The 18,896-nt window shown below is 43.1% G+C and overlaps 1 protein-coding gene across 1 annotated transcript in view; it reads right to left on the minus strand.

Annotated features, from left to right (window-relative positions):
• RETSAT (retinol saturase) overlaps nt 1–18,896 on the minus strand; it is a 59,037-nt gene that overhangs the window by 21,600 nt on the left and 18,541 nt on the right. The window contains exons 5-6 of the mRNA XM_089692472.1: nt 9,850–10,047; nt 2,399–2,521 (exon numbers count right to left, since the gene is read on the minus strand). Of these exons, the coding sequence (XP_089548598.1) occupies nt 2,399–2,521; nt 9,850–10,047 (321 nt within the window). The remainder of the gene's footprint in view (nt 1–2,398; nt 2,522–9,849; nt 10,048–18,896) is intronic.

Here is an 18,896-nt window from a genome sequence, read left to right on the forward strand (position 1 = left end):
GAGGCACAGATTGGATGGATTAATGATTAATAAGAAACTTTGGCGTAGATCAACACCAACAGTAGAATTCTACAGATTTGGTTTCTGGCCATATTATCCTCATGTGAACTTCAGAACTTTAGTTTTAATTTGGACAGTTTGTATAGGGGCTTGTTTGGGTCACTGCCTTACCCTCTTTTATTCCCCCTGTACTTCCTTTTCCTTCTTTCCCTCTATTGTTCTTTGCACTGTCGCCTACAGAATTTTGTATTTAAATTTCATCTAACACATTAAACTATTCAATGTTTTCAGATCTCCAAGCTTACAGTAATACTTGGCTTTTGGCATTATGAGATATAATGAGTAATTTCTAGAATACCGATATCCTGTTTACTGTACAAATACCAGTAGTTATAAAAGTAACTCAGCAATTTAATGATTCAGCCACGTCCATTCTTTGTATATACAGTTGTGCTCAAAAGTTTACATACCCTTGGAGAATTGGTAATATACAGTATGTACTATTTTTAAAGAAAACATGAGTGAGCAGGCAAAACACATTTATTTCTTATTGGATTTATATTTAACTATAGGTCATAACATAATGACACAATTATAAACCAAAACATGGCAACAAGTGAACAAATTAAATGACCCCTGTTCAAAAGTCTACATACCCTTAGTTCTTAATACTGTGTATTGCCCCCTTTAGCATCAATAACAGCGTGAGGTCTTTTGTATAAGTTGTCTATGAGGCCCTGAATTCTTGTAGGTGGTATAGCTGCCCATTCATCTTGGCAAAATGCCTCCAGGTCATGCAAAATCTTTGGTCATCTTGCATAAACCCCAGGTTTGAGATCTCCCCAGAGTGGCTCGATGATATTAAGGTCAGAAGACTGATGGCCTCTTCAGAAGCTTCCTCTTTTCTGCTGTATCTACTAGAGAGCCAACTTGGCCTTGTGCTTGGGGTCACTGTCATGCTGGAAGGTCCAAGGGCATTCCATGCGCAGCTTTCATGCAGAATAATGCAAATCGTCTGCCAGTATTTTCTGATAACGTGTAGCATTCATCTTCCCATCAGTTTTCACAGGATTCATTGTGCCTTTAGATCTCACACACCCCAAACCATCAGTGAGCCACCACCATGCTTCACAGTGGGGATGGTCTTCTTATTGCTATAGGCCTTGTTGACCCCCTCCAAACATAGCGCTTATGGTTGTTACCATAAAGCTCTATTTTGGTCTGGTCACTCCAGAATAGTGTGCCAGAAGCTGTGAGACATGACAAGGTGTTGTTGGGTGTATTTTAACCAGGCTTTTTTGTGGCATTGGCACAGTAAAGGCTTCTTTCTGGCACCTCAACCATGGGGAGGGGGGGGGAGTCAGCAGAAGTCTAATCAGTGGGGGTGAGCAGGTCGAGTTCGCAGAACAGCTAGAAAACTGACCACACAGAGCTCTCATGCCTAATCAGGTCAGTTTTTAATAGAGGGACTGGCAGAAACACTAGTTATTTCATACAAGGGAAGTAATATGATGACAGAATACTTTTTCATACAAGAACATACTGTATATATGTTTTTCTTTGCTTGTATTCTGGTTACCCAGGACTAGTTAAAGTTGAACCCAAGGCAAACCACTAGATTCACCTTTGTAATACATATGTAGGAACTGTTCTACCTGCTAATCCAGTCTTCAGATTTACACAGCCCTGCCAGACAGCAGAGCCAAGCTAGTTACATGATTTTTCTCAAGGAAGGAAGGAAGGGGAGAGCGCCTACTGAGTGTAATATAAGGACATATTTATTAGTTAAAAACAATTGGCAACTCAAAAGAAAAAAAAAAGACTCCCTCTGTCATCCCAGTCCTGTGCCTGTCTCTCTGTGAGCAGTGTCTGTCCAGTGTGTGCAGATATTAGCATGTTCCTTATTAGCATAGAGCATGCTGCACCCCTATTTCGCTCTTTCTGCTGCCCCTTCCTCATCACATCCAAGCCCATCTGCCTGGGGATATCAAGATGCTCATACCATGCCCAATTCAGGGATTTACATCCTTTTTTGTCCCCGAAGAACCCTTGAAGTAATTTTCAGGTTCTGGAACCACTGCTAACAACAATTCAGTGTGTAGGATGCCTCTTACCTTGGTGGCCAATGGGCACAATGCCCCCCGTACAGTGGTGATCAGACTGCCACTCTAACAGACAGCTAAAAGGACTATCAGTGTCCTGCAGCTGGCTCTGCCAAGTGGTGTTGGCCAAGAACTACTCAGGAATGATCAGGTGGGAAGTCGATCAGCCACAGCTCTAGGAACCACTAACAACCCCTGGAGGAACCCTGGTTGAGAATGACTGCTCTGATAAATTATGCATTTTATATTCATATCTCTTATTTCTGGCATACAGAACATCCACACACTTCACTCACCTGGGAGTGCTCTGGCCTCGGGAGGTAGAAGTTTTTCATATGTATTATAAATTCCAGCATCAGAAATGATAATAGGAGCAAAAATATTCACTGGATCCATGCCCTTTCCTCTGACAGAGACACCTGCAATGGATGACAGCAGTTATGATTTGTGAAACTTGTAATTGGCATATCTAAACTTGGAAACAAAAATTGTTGCAGCATACTAGTCCTTTGATGTGGTGGCTGCAATTGTTTTCTTTTCACCTGATTCTGCCAGTAATACCCTAGAGCAACAACACTTACACACTGTGCTGTATTTATAGAAGAGCAGTGTTGTCGCCCTAGGGCAAGAGTGTATTAGGACTACATAACACTTTTCATACCCTCTCCTCATCTTCATAATATAGGAGGGAGGTATTCTGTAACCCACAGAGGTGATCGCTTTAAAAGGCAAACTCCACTTTTGTAGGGAAAAAATATAGCAAATAAAACAAAAATACTACAACATATAGAATTGCAACACAAGCCATATTGTTTTTAAAAATGACCTTTTCCTTTTCAATCTGCAGCGCTGTAATTTTCTGTAAAATTCAATGTAATATGGCAACCTGGAGGCACTCTGTACACAACTGGTGTAGAGAATGCCTCCAGAAATGTTGTTTAAGTTTGTGCGATTGGCTGACTGATTTTCTCAGAAGTCTGCACCACAATAAAAATCAGATTTTAGGCATCCTTTCATTTTAGGTGTGATGCTCCTAAAGGGTTAAACACTTCTAAAGGGATGCAGACCCTGCAACTTTATTTATTAGAGCACTGTAAGTGCATCAGCTGATTAACAATGAAGAAGTCACTTTCATTCAGAATCAGTATCCGAAAGACATAGAACAAGCTGCTTATTCTTCGGAGCAGAAACATATAGGAATCTGCAAAAAAGTTTCTTCAAATCCTTGTAATGTACATTGACCACCCAAAGAAGATTGTCTTTAACCGCTTGCTGAGCACAGATAGCCGAATGACGGCTTAATTGTGGCCGGCCAGTTCTGGGAGGGCGTCCTATTACGTCCTCCCAGAACACGCCCTCCCGCGCACCCCCAGGGGCGCGAACCTGGTGATCTCCATGATCGCTGCGCCCTACGGACACAGCTGATCATGTGATGTGGTAAAAGGCCAATCACAGAGGCTTTTTACCATGTGATAAGCCGTGTCCAATGATACAGCAGATCACCGGGTAAATGCAGTTGCCGGTTATCGGCTTCACTTTCCTCGTGCTGTCACCGCGTGAGGAAAGTACTGCCGATAACCGGCAATTGTCAAAGGATGGATCTGCACCGATCATCTGGGGACTGATGATCAGTGCCCAGCAGTGCCACCCACCAGTGCCGCCCACAAGTGCCCAGCAGTGCCACCCACCTGTGCCCAGCAGTGCCACCCACCTGTGCCCAGCAGTGCCTAGTAGTGCCACCCACCTGAGCCCAGCAGTGCCACCCTCAAGTGCCACCCACAAGTGCCGCCCATCAGTGCCACCCATCAGTGCCCATCATTGTTGCATATCAGTGCAGCATCATCAGTGCCAGCTCATCAGTGCCACCTATTAGTGCTGCCTATCAGTGCCCATCAGTGCTGCCTATCAACGCACATCAGTGAAGGAGAAAAATTACCTGTATGCTAAATTTTATAATAGAAACAAAGCAAAATGGGTTTTTTTCAACATTTTTGCTCTTTTTTTGTTTATAGCGCAAAAAATAAAACACCCAGCGGTGAGTACATACCAAAAGAAAGCTCTATTTGTTTGAAAGAAATGATAAAAATTTCATATGGGTGCAGTGTTGCATGACCACGCAATTGTCATTCAAAGTGCGACAGCACTGAAAGCTGAAAATTGGCCTGGACAGGAAGGGGGCATAAGTGCCCGGTAGGAAAGTGGTTAAAGCGCAACTACAGGTTATAGACCTCCATGATTAAGCTCCATGGGCGGGGTGAACCGCTTGGGGGCATGGCTATGGATGAAGATGCCTGAGGTTGCTTTCACTGGTTTAGTAATGGCTTTGCTATGTGTTTGGGACCTTTCTCTATGCACATCCACAGTATATAAGGAGTGTAGATGGACTCCTGCCCAGCCAGCACCCATTGCAGGAATCACCATGTAGACTTACAGGGGCTTTAGCGGAGACCTTACATTTTATGATGTTCCAGGTTTTAGTTAACTTTAGCTGGTCCAAACAAACTATTTACTTCACTAACAGATGCACCAGCTGTGCGTGTGTATGTATATGAACTGTATGGAGCCTAAGCTACATAGAGTATGCAGCACTGTGTTCCAGCAACGGGATGGGAAATGCCCGGCCTGGTTCCAGGAACAAAATCCACATGAACAGCCATTCACAGAAAGCTTTGTCTTTTATGAATCAATACAAAGCTTCCTCTCTTTGGGTGAGGAGAAGATTATGAAGTCATCCACCCATCTCTCCACCTCAGCCATTTAGAAGAATCCTTGTATTCATTCAGAAAATACAAAAGGTTCCTGTGAATGGCTGAAGAGTGCTCAACCCAACTCTGTTTTGTCCTGGGAGCGGGATAGGAAGTCCTCATCCCGCTGCTGGAATACAGCGCTGTATATTGTATGTATCTGAAGCCACATACATGTAGCACAGACCCCAGACTGGGCTGGCTATTTAATCCCAGGTTATATTCTCTGATAGGCATACGGTAGCCAGGCACATGGTAGTTTACAGTCACTCAAGTCAGGAAACAGGCTGTGCTTGCCTTTTTGCACTTTATTTGCTGACCAAAAACTTGGATGGAGTGAGGATGAGCCTTGAGATGCTCCAAAACATCTAACAAAACTGTATTGGAGGACTCTAAATCTGACTGGCTCCTTTAGGGTGAGAACCACCCTCTTGGATGTGAAGGTATCTAGATTCCAAACAGGAACTCCTCAAGAAGAGTATAATCCTGGATGTACTGCTGAAAGCGCTCCCAAATGGGCTAAGAAAGCCTCTGGAATCCACATGGCAGGTGCTCACCGTGCCCTGTATTGCTACCTTCAGTAGCATTCAACTTCTGTACTTGTTGCCTGTGTCCTGCATCCTTAAATAAGCTTTCTACATGCTTTCAGGAGGCTAGGTCAGAGGTCCCCCAGCCCAAGTCAGAGCTGGAACCCCAGAAGGATTTCTTTGGTGGTGCAGGTAGTCTTCCAGGGATGCCTCCGCCCTCAGACTGAGTCTTACTCCCCAGAAATAAGAGAAAGGTGTTCCAGGCCTCAGCCTATTTATACCCCTCTCAGCTCCCTACTGGTGACTCACTTTCCTGACCAGGGATTGGCTGAAGAGGCATGAATAAGTAGGCCAAGGTCAAAGCTCTTCTGCCCACTATATTCCAGAGTTCAGAGGAATGCGGGGGAAAGTAGCTGAGCTTGCACCAGCAGAACCAAAACAGAGACTAACAAATGATCACTGCAGAACCAAAAACTAAATTTACCTAACACTAGTAGCCTACTAAGGGGCACTACATACAACACCAGCCTCTTTATAAGGTATACCTTGCTAGTGCCAGGTTGGACCCCCCCCCCCTTTGCCTTCAGAACTGCCTTAATGCTTTGTGGCATAGATTCAAGGTGTTGGAAACATTCCTCAGAGATTTTGGTCCATATTGGCATGAGTTACTGTTCCTTTTCTAATCATCACGAACCAGTCTGCCCATTCTCCTCTGACATAAGGCATTTTTGTCCACACAACTGCCACTCACTGGATATTCACTCTTTCTCGGACCATTCTCTGTAAACTCTAGAGATGGTTGTGCAGAAAAATCATAGTAGATCAGCAGTTTTTTTAAATACTCAGATCAGCCCATCTGGCAAAAACAAGCATGCCATGCTCAAAGTCACTTAAATCCCCTTTGTTCCCCAATCTGATGCTCTATTTGAACTTCAGCAAGTTGTCTTCACCGCCTTCAGATGCCTAAATACATCGAGTTGCTGCCATGTGATTGACTGATTAGCAATTTGTGTTACCAAGCAATTGAACAAATGTACCTAGCAAAGCGGCTGGTGAGTGCAGTTTCTACAGAACACCTAGTAGTGAAAATAATATTTTGTTTGGACCAGCTTGGCTCAAAATAAACTATAATGTCACTAAAATTAAATAATTTCATTAAATTTAAAACTTCACTAAAATCTGGCATTAGGCTTTAAGATTTCAGTACTACATTGTCAGCTCATCTCAGGAAGTTAGGCACACATTGGATTTCTGACAAGATCAATTAGTATTTTTCCATACTTGCAGTGTTTTTAAAGAGACAAAACATGGGAAATGTATGTATAGAAGAGATACAGTGTCTTTTAGTAGTAGTCGCATTCAGCTGGACCTGTGTTGAAGAAGTTTTGTAGCTTATCCAATATACCTCTTCAGTTCTTAGTTCCATTCAACTGAAATTATTCTGTAATGTTCTAATTACTACTAAATATCCCATTGCTTGGATACACGAGAATCTTCATAGATTTATAGGAGAAATGGGTTTCTGTTATTTTTTTGTATACATAGATTTTAACACCTCAATGACAAAGCACACTGGGTGCTCTGTGCAGAGAAAGTGCTGCCAAGAGACTACAGGAGAATGAAACTTCCGAAGGGCTCACCATACAAAGCCCCAGGGCTGGCAGACGTGACATGATTAGATGTTCATCAGCAATTCAGACAGGTAAATTCGTGAGAAAAGAACACATCATGTAGACATAATCATGGGTATTAAATAACACATTCCATAACCCAGATCAACCATTTAGAATTCTTCCTACTCTGATCTAACTTCAGTAAAAAGGAGTTGGGATGGGCTGCTGCTGGTTACTGCACTTTTGCACTGCTTTATGGAAAAAAGATTGTGACGAGAGTCACTTTGGGTGAGGGGCCCATGGAATCCATCTCACTTTGGAGATGTGGGGAGACCCCTGTCTCAGCTCCCCATATCCCTCTTATGTGTAAATCACCCTGTGCCTGTTAGGGGTACAGGGTGATCTGGCCTAATATTGTGTGGGTTTTGTCTCAGACTGTGTAGACATGTTTAGGAGATAGGTGAGGTGGGGGTTGTGGATTGTTTAATGTTATGTGTATTAGCTTAGTAGGGGGGGTCTCTCCAGCAGCCCTCCCTCCTGATGGGACTGTCTGCTGGTGTGATGTTTGAATACCTGTGTGTCTCTTGTTACTAAATGTAGATTGCCCTGCCCTGTGTCATTATGCAGGGAGGGGGGGTGGTTGTCCCCTAAGTGCATATATCTTGTATCTGTGTTCAAATAAACTAGTCTACTCTGGTTTACTTCAAGACTGGTGTCGTCTAGTCTTGTATGGTCTGCTGTGGTGTCTGTTGTCCGTGTTCGGACAGGGAAGCAGTAGTCTGACGGAAGTACCCAAGCGCAGTCTGGGGTCGGTTCCGTTACATTGCGACTCCCGTCACAAAGATGTATGCCTTTTCTGCCTGTAGACTTTTTTTTTAAATACTGCAAGAACTCTGCTAAGAAAAACAGCCTTACATGCAATTAATACCACTGAAAAAGTTTCTTGTTTCACCTCCCCATCTTAGAGTACTGAATCTAATGTATTGGACATTGCTGCAGGACAATAGGATAGTGTCTATTATAGGAAGCCTGCACTGCAGAAGTAAAGAGGTGGCCATTGCTGAACTCTTTAGTAGCTTCTGTACATCCTATGTAACCAACTTAGATTTTATATGCAAATCTGGAGCTCGGACTTCACCCCAGTTTTTCTGACCAGCATCTCAGAAAGCACTAAAATCAAAAGGGAGCCAAGCAATTAGCTTTTCCAAAACTAGGTCTCTTCCTGATGTACCTTGGGAACAGGAAATTGGGTAAATCTTCCTAAGGACACTTTTCACAAGGCACTGGTCTTTGAGCGCTGACGCGCCTTGTCGTTGCGTTAGCAGCCCATTAAAAAGTTAATGAGCCCAAATAATGGAGCTCAATACAATGCAAAGGATGTTCTGCATTGTGCTGCTGCTGCTCTGTATTATTTTATAATGTGTGTTGCCTGGTGGGAATGAGCCCTAAGGCAGGCCAGAGATTATGCTCTTTTTTTTTTTCTTTCAACCAAAAAAACATTATTTGACTTCCCCAGTGTTGATGGTGGAATCCCACCCATAGAGCTTTTGTATTCTGATAATGGGGAGAATTCCCTGCCATCAGAGTACAATGATTAACCACTTGCCCTCCAGAGGATTTACCCCCCTTCCTGATCAGGCCACTTTTTGCAATACGGCACTGCGTTATTTTAACTGACAATTGCAGCTCATGCAACGCTGCACCCAAATTAAATTTGTGTCCTTTTTTCCCCACAAACGGAGATTTCTATCGGTGTTATATGATCGCCTCTGCGGTTTCTATTTTGTGTGCTATAAACAAAAAAAGACTGACAATTTTGAAAAAACAAAACAATATTTTTGACTTTTTGTTATAAAACATATCCAGTAACAAAAATTTTAAAAAATCAAACTTAGTCATAAATTTAGGACTAAATGTATTCTGCGACATGTCTTTCCTAAACAATAATCCCGATACATGTAAATTAATTGGTTTATGTGAAAGTTATAGCGTCTACAAATGGCAGTATATATACACTAGAATTTTTTATTTTTTTTAATACTAGTAATGGCGGCAAACAGCGACTTATAGCGGGACTGCGGAGGGCATTCTAAAACTGGGGGGGGAACTGACCAACTGTCACTGACATCCCCAGTGACACTAATACAGTGATCACTGCTCAAAAAAAGTACTGACACTGTACTAATGACACTGGGCAGGAAGGGGTTAACATCTGGGGCAATCAAATGGGTTAACTGTGTGCGTTTTACTGTGTGATGTGCTTTACTATGTAAGCATGCTGCTTTGTATTGCTCTGCTGTGCAGAGCAATACAAAGCAGCATGCTGGAGCTGATAGGAGAGAGATCTGTTAAAGATGACAGTTACAAAATTAAAACATGACAGGGGTTCCAGCATTTACCCAAGGTTCTTAAAACGTAAACAAACTAGCTGCAAATCTGCATAAAATTAATTACCCATAAAAGAGAAATGCTTTGATGTTATGGTGACCATACACTTTGATTTTATTATCCAATTGATCTGCAATTTGATCAAACACAAAAGAAAACAAAAAAACAAAACAAAAAAAAATGTCAAACAATCGGCTAGGCATATAAATGATCGATCATGTTGCATCGCTTGGCAACACTGCTATGGTTTGTTTATGAATTAGATTGCATTTCGACCAGATTATGGGATTGCATGGCAAAAAAGAGATGCAATTGATAACTTAATGATGATATCTTCCAACTACTGATTGAAATCTCTTTTCCCGTGTGTTGTATCAAATGGGTTGTCAACTATAGATTGCTTGAAAAAGAAATCGATCATTTAACAAATCATGCATGGCCACCACCACCACACATGTATTCTTATCATACTTACCACATGCTCTTCCGTCTCCATTGAGTAGAATCTTCTCCACTGTTGCTCTTGAGAGCACAGCACCCCCAGCCTTTGCAATTGTTGGAGCGAGATGGTATGTGATTTCACTGGCACCTCCAGTTGGGTACCAAGCTCCACGCATGAAGTGGTCAATCAATACAGAGTGTAGAGCAAAACTGGCTTTATCTGGGAAAACACCTGCAAAAAAAAAGAGAAGAGGAAAAAAGTTACTATAACCAAATTACTTCATTTTTAAATTTCTTTATTTAAATAGAGAAATAGAGATCCTAATAATATTCAGAATATCATCACATTTTTTTTTTTAAGATAAAAGCTAAAACTATTTTGAGATTTTAGATGGAAAGGGGAAGGAATAGAACCTCTCATGTTTTCATTGGTATCTATGTCCCCGCTGGAGAGACATCCTTTTGGTTCATCCTAGTGACCATTGTCACAGAGATAGAAAGTGATGCGAAATCCAAACAAACAGGGAGGGAAAACCACTTGATCCAGTGACCGCTGTATAAAAGAGTGCATCTCTCCTAATCTTGGAGATATTTTTCTCTCACTTCCTGTTGTATGTTTGGACAGGAAATGCAAAGAAATCTCTCCAAAAGGGACATGAAATCTAAACAATGCACATAACTCTATAGTGTTTACTTGCCTATCTCCAAAGCACTAAAGCCAGCAAATGATGGATCGAATCTTTGCTGGTTCAGCAGGGACCGGCTGAGATCCGATCAATCTATGGTTAGGCCGTTTGTACTACAGTTGATCCATAAATCGACTTCAGTACAGCCAGACTGCCGCATATTTTTCATACGATCACTGCCAGAGGCTATAGGCTGCAGGGGAGACTCCTTGGCAATAGTGCTGCAGGAGGGATTCTCCCATCAACATAGTCAGTCAGTGAAGTCAAGCAATTTTCTCTCCTGCAACCCATGGTGGAAGAAGAGTAAAATTGTAAAATGTACGACCTATTTAAGTGTCATATCTCTCTTCTGTCTCGTTTCTCTATCTGCATTAGTCACTTCTGACAAATTTCCCTGACACCAAGAGCTAAAAAGGTGACAGGGGACAGATCTCCAGCATACAGCCTGTGATTGACAGCCTCAGATCTGTTCCTGTGTGCAGGGGGGTGTGCACCTTATCTCCAATCAGAACTCTTGTACGCTGTGTAACTGCAGCTCCCCACCCCCCCTGCATTGTGAGTCTGTGAAAAATCATTTTCATCTCTTGATTTTTACAAGGATGTACTGCACTAATGTATACAGATACAGGTACAACTTACGTAGAGGATTTGTTGTAACTCTGTATCAACTGAGGCCAGTCACTTCACTGAGTATACTGTACGTAAGGGTTTACAACCACTTGAGCCTGGGTTCACACTGATACAGTGCAGAATTCACACTGGTTTCTGTGCGAATTCCACACCGCATCACAATCGCATCCCATTCATGCGAACCGCTGTGGGTGTGTATGTTATGTTAACAACGCCCCGAAATCGGTCCGCAAAACTCGGTGAGATGTGCAAAATCGGATCACATGGGGAATCATTGACTGGGACCCGGTGATTGACAGCAGCGAATCATGGCGCAGGTAGGGCGCGTGCGCACCCCCTACCCAGAAATACAAAATCACGTGTATATACGTGATTTTTCACACCCCTGTAGCAGTATATCTGCTATAGTGCAGTTGGGAAGTGATTAAGGATGAACTCTGGGATGGTGTTAAAATCTGCACAACAGCCATGTGTAGATGGTTAAGTAAAACTGTTAATGTGATTTTATAAAAAAGTGTGCACTTTATATATGTATCATTACCCCTTAGGATTCATCGAAAATTTGGGTCCTCCTACAGTCCTGCACAGCCAGGCATTGCACATCTATACCAAGATTTGCACCAGGAGACAGAAAACCAGTCCTTGAGCTTTATTTTGAAGTTTTATTAAGGATGTAGAACTTGGATGAGGTAAGGGGTATATGGGATGCCCAAGGGAGGACAAACATCCTGAACTAAATTACAAGTCTTTATGCACACAAAAATCCTCTTCTGGAGAGCTAGACAGCATCTCCCAATGTACCTCTACAACCCCAGATACTCCTCAATTCGGCTGTATGGAAGAATCCCTGGACAGGGGATCCAGTAGTAACTACTAGAGGGCAATAGACCCTGCTGCAGCGTGAGTTATGTTTCCCACCAAAATGCTCTCTCCCCAATCTGGCCCAGGGGGTGTAGGTGTACTCACTGAATCCTTCTCCTGTGCTGCTGTTGGGTAGGTGGCTGCTACCAAGCCTATCAGCTAGGCCACTCCTTCTCTGCCGCTTCTCTTCTTTTGGCTAAGATCAAGTGTAGTATCTGTTCTTATCAGTGTCCAGTGGGGGTGCTCCCGGCCATTCTAGCTTTGCGGGGATGGCTGTTGTATAGTACCCTCACTGGTATGATGGGGGTCCGGAAGGCTAGTACCGGAGGGACAGAAACCAGGGAGCGCCATGATTCGTTCTGGGGCCTTGGGAGTAATTCCTCTGGGAAGACTGGAAAGACCCAGTACCTCCTGATTTGGACGGATCTACCTTGGTCTGGCCAGGGGCTGGGGACGCAAAAAGTCCGCAAACTCAGTGCCCCCTGGGGAAGACGCTCTCAGGGGTGTCACTAGTAACACTTGGGTGTGGGACCCCACGGTGTGAAGATGACACATGGCCACTGTTTTTCACCTCTTTTTGCACAGCGCCCTAAGGACCAGGTCTTTTGGTTAAGTCCAGGGCAATTTTTGCTACGGGCCTCAGGGCCTGGTCTGTGCACAATTTGGCACGGTACCACTTTTTTATTTTCTATTTATTTAATTTATTTCACTCCCACGTTTGTCACTTTTTGCTTTACTTATGTGTGTGTTTTTCACGGATGGAGGGTGTGGGTCCTCGGGCCTACCCTGAAGTCTAGGGGGAGGATGTGTGGCCTTTTGGTTCCTTCCTCCCCTGATCCCTAGGGGGCTTTCTCTTTGGGAGAGCCCCCTGGCCTAGTACTGGATGTCCGGCTTCGGCTGGACATAAGGAACGGTGGTCCACCAGGCCTTTTGGCTAGGAGGACCAAATGGGAACCTTGTCCCTGTCAGGAGCTTCGTGCCCCGGGGGATCAGGGTAACGGTTCAACCCCTCCGGGGGTAGGACAAACACACCCCTAAGTGCACTTTTTCGTGTGGTGTTTGCACTTGCACATTTTTTGTGATCACTTACGGGTTTTTCGTTGTAGTTTGCACGTTTGCGGACTTAAAAACTCCTTCTCTGCCGCTAGGAGGTCCTCTCTGGGGGGACCAGTGAAGTCCACAGGTTTCTACCTTTCAAGGTTCCTCCGCCTGGAAGTGAGCCCCTTCCAACCTGGGCTCCCTCCCAGGCTCCTGCATCTCAATCTCAATTCATCTTCCACCAGCACCCTCCTGCTACTGAGCAGGCTCTCTTACTTTTAGGGTTGTCCTGGCCCCTTTCCAAACTCCTGTTGGGGATTGGCCAGGTTCCCTCAAGAGTACAGGCCAACCACTCCTCAGATCCACCCATTGCCATTAGGCCTTCCTCCAAAGCTCTAGAACAGGGGGAAATTCCAGAGGGGCTGGCCTGCAGAGCCTCTCAGCCCTGACCACAATTTGACACCTGGGCTGCTGCTCAGCCCCTATCTAACCACTGAAATCTAGGTCCCCCTAGCTACCTAGGAGGGCGCTACATATATAAATCTCACATTTTAAAAATCTGTTACATCATTTCTTACACTGCTTCTTCTTCAATCTCAATGAGTAGGTATCTCAGCAATGGCAATGTCACTTCCTGTTAGTGTTTGTCAATGTTCTGAGACTACAAATCCCATCATGACCTAGGATTTAGAGGTTTATGAGGATAGGACCTTGGGTGTGTGTGTGAACGGAGGATCAGTAGTGTTGTACTCATAGGACTGACACCGCTCACCTACAGTGCCTTGAAAAAGTATTCATACCCCTTGCCATTTTCCACATTTTGTCATGTTACAACCAAAAACGTAAATGTATTTTATTGCGATTTTATGTGATAGACCAACACAAAGTGGCACATAATTGTGAAGTGGAAGGAAAATGAGAAATGGTTTTAAAAATTGTTTTACAAATAAATATCTGAAAAGTGTGGCGTGCATTTGTATTCAGCCCCCCTGAGGCAATACTTTGTAGAACCATCTTTCCCTGCAATTACAGCTGCAAGTCTTTTTGGGTATGTCTCTACCAGCTTTGCACATCTAAAGAGTAAAGGTTTTGCCCATTCATCTTTGTAAAATAGTTCAAGCTCTATCAGATTGGATGGAGAGCATCTGGACAGCAATTCTTGCAATTCTTAAATTCAAGTCTTGCCAAAGATTCTCAATTGGATTTAGGTCTGGACTTTGACTGGGCCATTCTAACACATGAATATGCTTCAATCTAAACCATTCCATTGTAGCTCTGGAAGGTGAACCTCCACTCCAGTCTCAAGTCTTTGGCAGACTCTAACAGGTTTTCTTCTAAGATTGCCCTGTATTTGGCTCCATCCATCTTCCCATCAACTCTGACCAGCTTCCCTGTCTCTGTTGAAGAAAAGCATCCCCACAACATGATTCTGCCACCACGTTTCACGGTGAGGATGGTGTGTTCAGGGTGATGTGCAGTATTAGTTTTCCACCATACATAGCATTGTTTTCAGGCAAAAATGTTCAATTTTGGTCTCATCTGACCAGAGCACCTTCTTCCACATGTTTGCTGTGTCCCCCACATGGCTTCTCACAAACTGCAAACAGGACTTCTTATGGCTTTCTTTCAACAATGGCTTTCTTCTTGCCACTCTTCCGTAAAGGTCAGATTTGTGGAGTGCATGACTACTAGTTGTCCTGTGGACAGATTCTCCCACCTGAGCTGTGGATCTCTGCAGCTCCTCCAGAGTTACCATGAGCCTCTTTGCTGCTTCTCTGATTAATGCTCTCCTTGCCCGGCCTGTCAGTTTAGGTGGACGGCCATGTCTTAGTAGATTTGCAGTTGTGTCATACTCTTTCCATTTTCGGATGATAGATTGAACAGTTCTCTGTGAGATGGTCAAAGCTTGGGAATCTTTTTTTATAGCGTAACCCTGCTTTAAAACTTCTCCACTTTATCCCTGACCTGTCTGGTGTGTTCCTTGGCCTTCATGATGCTGTTTTATTCACTAATGTTCTCTAACCTGTGACCAGGATTATTTACAGAACAGCTATATTTATACTGAGATTAAATTACACACAGGTGGACTCTATTTTCTAATTAGGTGACTTCTGAAGGCAATTGGTTCCACTAGATTTTAGTTGGGGTATCAGACTAAAGGGGGCTGAATACAAATGCACGCCACACTTTTCAGATATTTGTAAAAAATTTTGAAAACCATTTATCATTTTCCTTCCACTTCACAATTATGTGTCACTTTGTGTTGGTCAATCGCATAAAATCCCAATAAAAATACATTTACGTTTTTGGTTGTAACATGACAAATGTGGAAAATTTCAAGGGGTACGAATACTTTTTCAAGGCACTGTACATTGCTCTGCCCTCCTCTACTTTCCCTTGTTTTGTGGCTACACTGTACATTATAACCCCTCCAGTATAGCATGTGATGAGATTAATTTGCACAACCTGCAGGCATAGATGGAGACTCCTGGTTCATCAGTGAAAGTGTGAGGTCATCATAGGCAGGAAAGGCTAGGAGTCTCCCTTCCCAACAATTTAAAGGTATAAGTTCCCCTTTTCAACAAAAATAAAAAATGCACATTTTTATGCATGTAAACAAATATGCATTTATTATTTTTGGTTGCAGGAGCCTGTAAAGCATTGCACCAGCGATCAGCAGGTCTCCAGCAGACCTGTCAGTATATCTGCTTGCCTGTATAGGATGTACAGGCAAGCAGATATACAAATAGGAAGATTCAATGAACTACTACCGTGGTAGTTCTTTGAGAACTACAAGCCGACAGCTGCTAAGGTAGGGTTGCCACCTCATCCCTTTAAAACCGAACACATATTAATTACACAGGTTCTGAGGCTAATTTAATGCAGATAAGGCACTAGGTGAGTTTAATTACCACCTTAATCAGCCACAGAACCTGTGTAATTTAATATGTGTTTGGTTTTAAAGGGATGAGATGGCAACCCTGCGCTAAGGCTGTTGGAACTTATAGTTCATTCATTCACAGAACACTGTGAATTAACCAATTCAATACCGGGCAATTTTACACCTTCCTGCCCAGGCCAGTTTTCAGCGCTCTCACACTTTGAATGACAATTGCGCGGTCATACAACATTGTACCCAAACTAAAATTTTATCATTTTCTTCACACAGCTAGAGCTTTCTTTTGGTGGTATTTAATCACCACTGGGGTTTTTATTTTTTGCTAAATTAACAAAAAAAGACCAAACATTTTGAAAAAAACAGCATTGGGAACATGGTATATGTTCCACCCTAAAAACAGGTGAATCATGCAACATGTTCCCAAAGGTGAACTTATCCTTTACGTATGCAGCACAGTGGACAGATCAGACTGGGTAGTCTGAGAATCCTAGGTCTGCCCACTGCAGCGGGTGGCAACATACATATATAGCCGGTTGCTTTACAAGGGACTACAGTAGGGAATGTGCAAGATCAGTGGCAGAAAGAGGGCATATCAGCCAAAGGATTTGAGGGGGATAGAGGGCTATAAATAGATCATAACATTTTTTCCTGGAGTTCAGTTTTAAAGCTGGCCATATACTATGGTAATTTCACCCAGTTCTTAATGAACCATCAGAAATGTTCTCCATGGATGGCCCTGTCACCACCCTCCAGCCCAACATTTTTTCAGCCAAACAGCAGCAGCAACCAATCAGATGCAGACACTGTTTGGGTTTTCAGGCTGCAATAGGTGCAGCTGTAGATTCCACCTATGCTGTATAATGTGGATGGAAGATTCAGGCTGAAGGAAAGAGAAAACAAATCTAAGAGTTTATGGCTTTGAATGCCAGCAGGACAGGATTACCCAGCAGGGTGCGTATAACACCAGCTTTATACATCACTATTTAGTGCATTGCTGCCTCTGACTTTGCTTATCTCTTCTGTTTTAGTAGCGATCAACAGCATATCCAATAAATATGATAATAATTTGAAGGTTGCACTGTCCAGAGGTCGGCCTCCTAAAGACACAGAATATACAGTCAGGTCCATAAATATTGGGACATCGACACAATTCTAACATTTTTGGCTCTATACACCACCACAATGGATTTGAAATGAAACAAACAAGATGTTCTTTAACTGAAGACTGTCAGCTTTAATTTGAGGGTATTTACATCCAAATCAGGTGAACGGTGTAGGAATTACAACAGTTTGCATATGTGCCTCCTACTTGTTAAGGGACCAAAAGTAATGGGACAGAATAATAATCATAAATCAAACTTTCACTTTTTAATACTTGGTTGCAAATCCTTTGCAGTCAATTACAGCCTGAAGTCTGGAACGCATAGACATCACCAGACGCTGGGTTTCATCCCTGGTGATGGTCTGCCAGGCCTCTACTGCAATTGTCTTCAGGTCCTGCTTGTTCTTGGGGCATTTTCCCTTCAGCTTTGTCTTCAGCAAGTGAAATGCATGCTCAATCGGATTCAGGTCAGGTGATTGACTTGGCCATTGCATAACATTCCACTTCTTTCCCTTAAAAAACTCTTTGGTTGCTTTTGCAGTATGCTTTGGGTCATTGTCCATCTGCACTGTGAAGCGGCATCCAATGAGTTCTGAAGCATTGGGCTGAATATGAGCAGATAATATTGCCCGAAACACTTCAGAATTCATCCTGCTGCTTTTGTCAGCAGTCACATCATCAATAAATACAAGAGAACCAGTTCCATTGGCAGCCATACATGCCCACGCCATGACACTACCACCACCATGCTTCACTGATGAGGTGGTATGCTTAGGATCATGAGCAGTTCCTTTCCTTCTCCATACTCTTCTCTTCCCATCACTCTGGTACAAGTTGATCTTGGTCTCATCTGTCCATAGGATGTTGTTCCAGAACTGTGAAGGCTTTTTTAGATGTCGTTTGGCAAACTCTAATCTGGCCTTCCTGTTTTTGAGGCTCACCAATGGTTTACATCTTGTGGTGAACCCTCTGTATTCACTCTGGTGAAGTCTTCTCTTGATTGTTGACTTTGACACACATACACCTACCTCCTGGAGAGTGTTCTTGATCTGGCCAACTGTTGTGAAGGGTGTTTTCTTCACCAGGGAAAGAATTCTTCGGTCATCCACCACATTTGTTTTCCGTGGTCTTCCGGGTCTTTTGGTGTTGCTGAGCTCAGCGGTGCGTTCCTTCTTTTTAAGAATGTTCCAAACCGTTGTTTTGGCCACGCCTAATGTTTTTGCTATCTCTCTGATGGGTTTGTTTTGTTTTTTCAGCCTAATGATGGCTTGCTTCACTGATAGTGACAGTTCTTTGGATCTCATCTTGAGAGTTGACAGCAACAGATTCCAAATGCAAATAGCACACTTGAAATGAACTCTGGACCTTTTATCTGCTCATTGTAATTGAGATAATGAGGGAATAACACACACCTGGCCATGGAACAGCTGAGAAGCCGATTGTCCCATTACTTTTGGTCCCTTAAAAAGTGGGAGGCACATATGCAAACTGTTGTAATTCCTACACCGTTCACCTGATTTGGATGTAAATACCCTCAAATTAAAGCTGACAGTCTACAGTTAAAACACATTTTGTTCGTTTCATTTCAAATCCATTGTGGTGGTGTATAGAGACAAAAATGTTAGAATTGCGTCGATGTCCCAATATTTATGGACCTAACTGTATGTCTTTGTTCATGTCATGCCATATTTTTTCCTCTGTGCAGCCACCTTCAATAAAAATCACTGCTCCCTCTGCTACCTGACACTGGAGGTAATGTATTGTTAATCAGATTTAACCGTTCATTCCACCTCAGGCAAATATCTAGATTTACCCTGGCAGATAATCGATGTGACAGTATGAGAGCTACACCTATCCTCACCTGC

This window comes from Staurois parvus, unplaced genomic scaffold (genome assembly GCF_062004578.1).
Source record: "Staurois parvus isolate SC_StPar_1 unplaced genomic scaffold, SC_StPar_1.0 ptg000586l, whole genome shotgun sequence".
Lineage (NCBI taxonomy): Eukaryota > Metazoa > Chordata > Amphibia > Anura > Ranidae > Staurois > Staurois parvus.